The 8,011-nt window shown below is 46.3% G+C and overlaps 1 protein-coding gene across 1 annotated transcript; it reads right to left on the reverse strand.

Moving 5' to 3' along the window:
- Positions 1-3,514: 3,514 nt before the first annotated feature.
- LOC121860268 lies at positions 3,515-6,210 on the reverse strand (the record flags this gene model as incomplete). Its single annotated transcript, XM_042357345.1, has 5 exons — positions 5,995-6,210; positions 5,462-5,845; positions 5,084-5,292; positions 4,434-4,768; positions 3,515-3,718 (listed from the first exon to the last, which is right to left on the reverse strand). Coding segments are annotated over exons 1-5 (1,348 nt in total), but the record flags the coding sequence as incomplete, so codon positions are not given.
- Between the last annotated feature and the right edge of the window lie 1,801 nt (positions 6,211-8,011).

An 8,011-nucleotide genomic window follows, 5' to 3' on the forward strand; every position in this document is an offset into this window, starting at 1 on the left:
GAGCCGTTCCTGGTGTTCCTCCTCTCCCCTAACAGTAGGTGCGTTAATTTTCATTTCTTCGACACACTTTTTCAGAGTCCCAATCTGCTGTAGAACCTGTACTGATTCTGCATTACTCTCCGCCCTCCCCCGTGGCCCTCCTAATACGTCAGCATAACTCCTCTTAGCAACCACCTCCAGTCTATTAGCTACTTGCAACATGCAACCTACATACCTTAATCTGAGCGAAGGATTACCATTCACAATTCTAACTAGTATCATTCATGCACACATCAACAACATCGCAAAACCAGGATCCTTTGGAAAAACGATCAGGGAAATGTTTGCTAAAAAGAATCTGCCGGAGGTGAAATTCCCAGACGACGCCCCTTCAACAGAAATATTTAAAATTGTCATCGAGAGTAGCCTGGGAATAACCAAACCACAGGAGTACATAACCAAACTATGCACAGAAGAAAACGTCATGGAAATAGACCCTATCAGCCAAGCAGTCACACCACACCGCAAATCATCAGATTCCACAACTCGGCAAACAGAGAAACCACAAACTGCAAAAGCTGACCCAACTAAAGCGAAATCAAGAAAAGAATCCCACTCTGGCCATCAGTTTCCATCTTCACCAAGCGATGTGCAGCCAGCAGACCTAGGCGATGAGATCGGTATCCTCTTCTACTCGGTCAACATACCACCTACAATAACAAATGACAGACTTCTGCAGGAAATCAAGGAAGGCACAGTCAAATTCATCTACGAAGATGTTAGGGTAGAAGAAGCCTACATAGACCAGTTGATAAATGCAGGACTATAAACACCAAATACAACAAAATTGAAAGAGTAGATATAACTAAGTTTAAGAAAATCAGAACGGGATTACAGGAAGACACTCGCCAGGAGGTACACGAGCCAGCAAACACCCTACACCAAGTTCTCGGGATCCACGACTATTCAAAACAAATCATTAAAGATAATTCAACACAACGTCCTTGCCTGGACTCTGGCGAGGAAAATAGAACTTACTAACAAATACAGCACAATAGACCCAGACATCATCCTTATCAACGCACATGGTCGAAAAAACAGTGACAAAATCAAGATCTTTAACTACCATGTACAGCAACTGCCTCGGGATGAGCATACCAGGAAGATCTCCTCACAGTCTGCTCCACAATCTGAACAACCTTCCTTGGCTGACTCCTCAGGAGCTCAAGCTGGAAGAGAACATGCCTCGGACCTTCGGAGAACGATGACTTGACCTTGGCGTTGAACCAATTTGGCAAGTAGACACTCACGATGAATTGGACAATAAGTCTCAGGTTGTGAAGCTGGTTCCCTTTCAGTTTATGATGAGCGACCCAAATTTTGCAGAACCTGAGAGCCGTTGTGAGCCACCTAGAATGTGAGACTGGACCTATCTGCAGGTAAGCAAGTCTATCAGGCATGACCCCAGTTTTGATGGCACTGCAAATCATGTAACCATAGTACTGGTCAGTACTCAGGTCGTCAATGACAGTATGTGCAAGCTCAACGAGTGGAGGGCCAACTGTGATTTTTTTCAAAGCTCGGATTTATTTCTAACTCAGTGGCAGAGTCCAGCATCTTGCCAAGAGGACCAGACCATCTGTTGTTTGAAAAAGTCTTGCCATCCAGCTCCTGGATCAGATGTCTGAGTGGCAACTCGTTGGTGTGGAGGTCACAAACAATCCAGACCAGCTTCCTCCCAATATTCCGCTCTATCCACTGTATGACCTCCCCTTGCCACCCTGTGTTCGTGTTGGTGCTGTCCCCTCCAATGGCCTGCAGGGTCTGGTCTACGTTCCTCTCTCTGAGCCAGTTCACAATGTTATCTGCCACCATCTCAGCTGGTTTCCTGATGTCATCTTTCTCTGAGGAAATGCCATAAACTCTCCTGGTTCACACAGCAGGAGTAGTGTTCCTCCTTCACCATGGCAGTGTAAACAACTTGTCAGAATCTCCAACTTTCATGAACACTTTTAGTGTCATCCTCCCATCAAAGAACAAACAATTGATTCCATTTCTTATCCCCCTCATCAAACCTCTTCTAGGTTACTGACCAGTTTCTCCCTGTTTCCTTACTTTGTTATGAGACTACCCACCAGGTAGAACATCATCAGGTGTTATCAAACCACCGTCAACCCAGGCAGCTGTTGCTATCTCTGCAGTTTCTCTGAGACAAGTGTGGTGTCGCATGCTGGCCAGAGCTATGCTCGGGATATCTTTCCTATTTCGAATCTTATGCCTGGAAGGTTTGGGATCATTATTTTCTGGGTTAGGGACAAAGTCACCATTCTCCTGGTCAGCACTCGGATCAGCCATGGGGAAGTCATTAAACTCTGAATCAGCTTGACTCCAATCATAGGCCTTTTTTACCTCACCCCTGGGCCTTCTCAAGTCTCTTTCTTTCCTCCGGCAACTCAAGGTTCTGTCTCTGTGGCAGCCTCCTGTCTCTGAGTTCCGGAATATCTTTTTGGCTGAAATCATGAGAACCTCTATATCGCCAGTCTTCTGCTTTTGACAAATGCCAGTTCGATCACAGGAATCTTCAGTTCACGCTTGCAAATTAGCAGGAGATGTGGGCCTCGGATTTACAGTCACGATCGCATCCAAACTCAGGACAGAGAACAATTGGGCACTTGCAAGTAATTATGTCAAATAACTGGTCCAGTTGCTTGGCAATGCTGTCCTTAACTGCAAGTTTTCCTCTCCCAAGAGAGATATCTCTTGCCTTTTCCCAACTGGCTAGCAGTCTCTCACTAATCTTCTTCTGACTTGTTATGACTGGAGGCTTGAACTGAGCGTTAGCCAGAGTGGACTGTGCCAAGACAGCTTTGGTCATATCACTGGCAATGTCTTTGCCAAGTTCTTGGTTCTTTTTCACTGATTGCCTGATTAAAACACCGTATCTCTCAATGTAGTAACCTGACTTCTTCAGGAGCTCTCTCCCAGAATCTAAGATAGTGACTGAGATGGTTGATTTTTGGTTCTCGTCCTGACACAAGCAGCCATCAAAATATTATCAACTTATAAAATGCATCAGAATCTGAAACAGAAAAATATTGTTAGTTGGGTTGTTAAAGAATGAAGTCAGAAAGCAATGTTCAATATTTAATTGTAATGCACGTATCGTTAGATTTTCGATAAATTTCACGCTAAAATTTACCTAGCAAAAGGTTGCAAAATATTGAAACTGAAATTATTTTCTGTTTATATACACTAAAATCTACCAAAAAAGTGATGGGCCATTAGTTTTAGCTGATCTTCCCTCCTATGACACACCCTACTGTACTAATCTCCAGCACCGACCCAGGTGGGCTAGAGAATATGGTTTCCGAATATACATAATTTTCAAGCAAGAATTTGTTCTCAGTAACGTCTCTCATCTTGGTAGTGACTTGGCCAGTTCTTGTCCCAAGGTTCAATTAAACTCTTCTACCATTCCGCCTGACTGTGGACCGAAATGAAATGGTCCTAGTCTTCCTTATGCCCAACAGATTACAACACTCGCTGAACACAGCTGACTCAAAATTTCTGCCCTGGTTTGAGTGCAACTCGTGGGATACACCAAACCGGCAGAAGAACGAATCCACCAGCACCCTGGCAACAGGGATGGCATAAACTTCTGGCCACTGATCCATGGCCACATCTACAGTGAGTGGCAGAGGTCCTGTAATATCCACTGTGACCCTCTCCATTGGTGCACCTGCAATGGTCCCTTCTTGGCGAAGCAGACATCGCATGACCGCCACCATTCTTCCACATCCTTACTGTAGAGGCCTGGGACTTAGGGATATAAATCCCTTGCCAGCCTAATCAGGATCTTATAAAAGGAAAGTCAAGAACCATGGTTTTCTGAGGGATAACAAACAACCGTTCGAGATTGACATCTCTTTACTATGAAAATAACACAAAACTCTGACACCACTCACACAAATATCAAATAACAATTACGGGAGTCAAACAATTAAAGGAGGCAAACAATTAAGAGAATTAAACAATTGCGGGAGTCAAACAATTACGGGAGTCAAACAATTAATGGAGTCAACAATTAAAGGGAGTCAAGCAATTACGAGAATCAAACAGCCGCAGTTGTAGCTGGAGCAGGTGTCCGGAGATTGACAGCCAAATAGTGAAGGTCTGGGGAATCAGCCCACGAGTCCAGGACCCAGTAGGCCGCCCTGGGCGGAGGGTTTTATCATAAACGAGCGACGGGCAACCATCCTGCTCGTTACAGCCCTGACACTTACGCATGCCAACCCAGTAAAACCTTTGCCGCAGGCTACTCAGGGTCTTTTTGACTCCCGGATCCAGATATCCACTGGTTAGATTGTTGTGCATCTCCCTCGGGATCTCTGACCTTATCTTCCAGGGAAGTACTGTCTGCCAGTACCTGTTGAGGGCCATTGGTAATCACCCACTGGCGCTGCAGCAGTCCATCCTCCGGCCGAAGAGCATCCCACTGCGCCTAGTAGTTTTTATTCGTAGGACTTGCTCCAGAGATCGTCTCAGATCTTGGTCTTCCAGCTGCAGCTTCTCAAGGCCTTCCCCAACAACGGCTAGATCCTCCTTCACCGTAGTGCGGCTACACTTCTTGGGAACTGCCTCTCTCCTACAACACTGCTGAAAATTGGAATCACACGGTCCTCTGCTCAGACTGTCAGCATTCCCATGTCTCTGCCCAGGCCTGTACTGGATGATATAATTGTGCTGGTCCCGCTTCCTAAGCCATGCGTGCCAGTTGTCCTTCTGGATTCTTCAGAGTCTTAAGCCACCTCAATGTTGCGTGGTCATTCCGGATGGAAGAAGCCAAAACACTTTACCACGACCAAGAGCTCCTTTCTGGTCACACAATAATTTCTCTCTCATGGCTTAACTTCTTGCTGTAGTATGCCACTACGTACTCGATGCCATCCTTCTTCTGGGACAGCACCCCACCGATGCCATCATTACTAGCATCACAGTCTGAGATGAATGGTTGAGTTGGGTCCGGATACGGGAGCACCAGGGAATTGGCCAGGCATCTTTTAGTTGGTCGAAGGAGCCTTAACTCTCAATAGTCCACACAAACTTCTGTCCCTTCTTAGTCAGCTTGTGCAACAGTGCTGCAACCGTGGCGAAGTTCCTCACAAATCGACGGTAGTAGGTACAAAGGCCAAGGAAACTTCGCAGCTCCCTTATACATGTTGGCACTGGCCAATTTCTCACCACCGCCACCTTCTCTGGGTCTGTGCGTACTCGGCCTTCACTTACTATATGTCCCAGATATTGAACTTCCTTCTGGAACAAGTAACATTTTTTGGGGCTCAGTTTAAGGTGTGCAGCCCAGAACCGGTCAAACACTTTCTATAGCCTCCTCAGCTCTTGCTCGAAAGTTTTGCCAAAGACAATCACATTGTTCAGATATATGAGCGCAGTCTTTCAGTGCAAGCCTTCTAGAACCTTTTACATGAGACCGAATGGCATAACTTTGAACTGATGTCTTTTCCTTGTCTTTCTCACCCATCTTCACCTGATGATACCCATACTTTAAATCGAGTGTTGAGAACCACTTGGCGCCTGTCAGCGCATCCAGTGTGTCATCGATTCTTGGCAAGGGGTAGGAGTCCTTCACCGTCACGTCATTGAGGGCGCAGTAATCCACACAGCACTGCATTGAACCATCCTTCTTCCTCACAAGGGCCACTCCTGACGCCCACGGACTGCTGGACTTTTCGACCAGACCTTGGTGAATAAGTTCCCCTACCGCCTTCTCCATTTCCTGGCGACGAGCTGGTGCTATTCTCTGAGGCGGCTGCTTGATCGGGCGTTGAACCCCAGTGTCGATGTGATGCTATACCAGGTCTGTACAACCCGGGTCTAGGTCCCCAGCAGAGAAGACGTCAGTATAGTTCAATGACAATTGTTCCAGTTGTATCACTTGAGCCTCACCCAGGCACTTGGTTCTCCTGGCAAACAAGTCCTGCAAATGGTCGGACTGACCATTTTTCTGCTTGACCACGCTCCTCTTGCAGGTCCTGGGCTCGTGGTCGACCTCTTGGCACAGTCCAACAGTCCAACGGCCATTCCCTGCTTTATTTTCTTTGGACGGAGAGTGAAATTGGCCACAATTAGAGATACCTCCTCTGCAGATAGATAAACTAAAGTTCTCCCCACCATCACTCCATCTTCGACTCCACACTGCTCATCAGGCTCCATTATTCCCAGACAGGTATGCAAACCACCGTTCACCTTAAACGGCAACAGCACCTCTGATCTTTGGGGAATAACTACTGACCGTCTAGTTTCACAGTCCTTAGTGGTACCCACTTTCCTTTAATATTCAGCTGTCCTCGAGCCAAGGTCCAGTTGACACCTGCGAGGTAGGAGGTAGTCCAGACAAAGGATGCAAGGGTCTTCGATATCCGCTACATAAACCTGTAGGGCTTCTTCTTCCCCTCCTAGATTGATGCTGATATTCACTGGTCCCTTTAGCACTGTGCAGTGTCCAATTATCCCGCGCAACTGCTGTGGCGTCTCAGGTAGTTTTAGATGACTAAGCACGTCCGGGTTCACAAAAGTCTGCTCCGAGGCTGTGTCGATCACCAACGGACACCTTACACCATCGATTTCACCTTCAACCTGGACACTGTTTACAGTGACTGGGTTGCATTCTGTAAACAGTGGGGCTCTGGAGAGACAGGCTGGTCGTTGCCCCTTGGCACCAGCCGTCTCTAGTTTCCCGTCTTAGTGGGCTTCTCTTCTTTCCCTCTCTTGGAATTCTGTGGGTACTTAGTCTTGAAGTGTCCTTCTTCTCCTGTCGTCCAACATCCTCGCTTCTCCACGTTCTTCTCTGTATTGCCCTGCTCTCGCTCTCGCTTCCGCTTGTAGCAGTCCTCTTGTTTATGCCCAATCTTTTTGCAATACCAGCAGGTTCCTTTAAATCTCTCGGCCTCATGAACTTGACCCTTTCTTGCTTTAAACCCAGAGCTAGGCTCCGTCTTGAAGCTTGGTAAACTTGACCTTTCATAAGATTCAAAATCCAGGGCTCTAGCCAAAGCTTCCAGTAGAGTTGCCGGTTGGGATTGCTTCACTTGAATCTTGAGCTGCGTGTTGTCCAATGCGTCCACAAACTGTTACCTCAACAACACGGCTAACAGATCAGGTGATGCAGCAGGGTACGCCCTATGAGCCGTACTTTCCAGGTCTTGAGAAGGCTGTTATAGTTATTACGAACCACACCATCTATTGTCATGATCTTACTACCCAGCACTACCGAGCAAAGCCATCTAGGGACGCGACCCGAGTATGATTAGTCTTAGTCACCACTCCGGGTTTCCTTTCTCCATATCCTGGTTGTTGCGTCACCTCCTCCAACTCTGCCTCATCAGCTCTGGATCGAGGAGAGTTCATTTCACTCTGGGAAGTGACCACACTTGGATTACCTATCCTGGAAACTTACGGCACAGTGACTACCTACCATCTTCTTCAATACTCAGCCCTACTCGTCAGACACTTCAGCACCGCACTTGAGTATTGTAACCCTATATTGCCTCCCACCTCCACTTGCTTCAGATTGTATGTTGTATAAATATGTATGTACTGTTAAGCCAATGTTGCGTATGTTTAAGTTAAGTTTGGTTAAGGGTAAATTATAGAAAGCTGGATATTTTGTTAAGGAATTTATTGTACTTTATTATACACAACAAAAACTGGCATCCTTTGTCAACCCTTTTATAGTCCGATTGTCTTTGTTTGTTTAGTTCTTTATTGTTGTTGCCTGTTGGGATCTGGGTAGACTTTTAACTATATTCTAAACCAGTTTCTAAATCCCCAACGCGTAACAAATGGCGACCTTGACAGGACCAGACCTTAAGTGCCATATTTCTTCCCCCCTTATTACTCCTTGTTAATTATTCCTCCCAGTCACTTCTGTTCACAATTGTGTTACGGTGGTTTAAAGTTCCCTTCATATGTGTGTGCATATATTGGTATTACCGTACAGTAAGAGTGACAGACG

Source organism: Homarus americanus, unplaced genomic scaffold, assembly GCF_018991925.1.
Source record: "Homarus americanus isolate GMGI-L3 unplaced genomic scaffold, GMGI_Hamer_2.0 scaffold44601, whole genome shotgun sequence".
NCBI lineage: Eukaryota > Metazoa > Arthropoda > Malacostraca > Decapoda > Nephropidae > Homarus > Homarus americanus.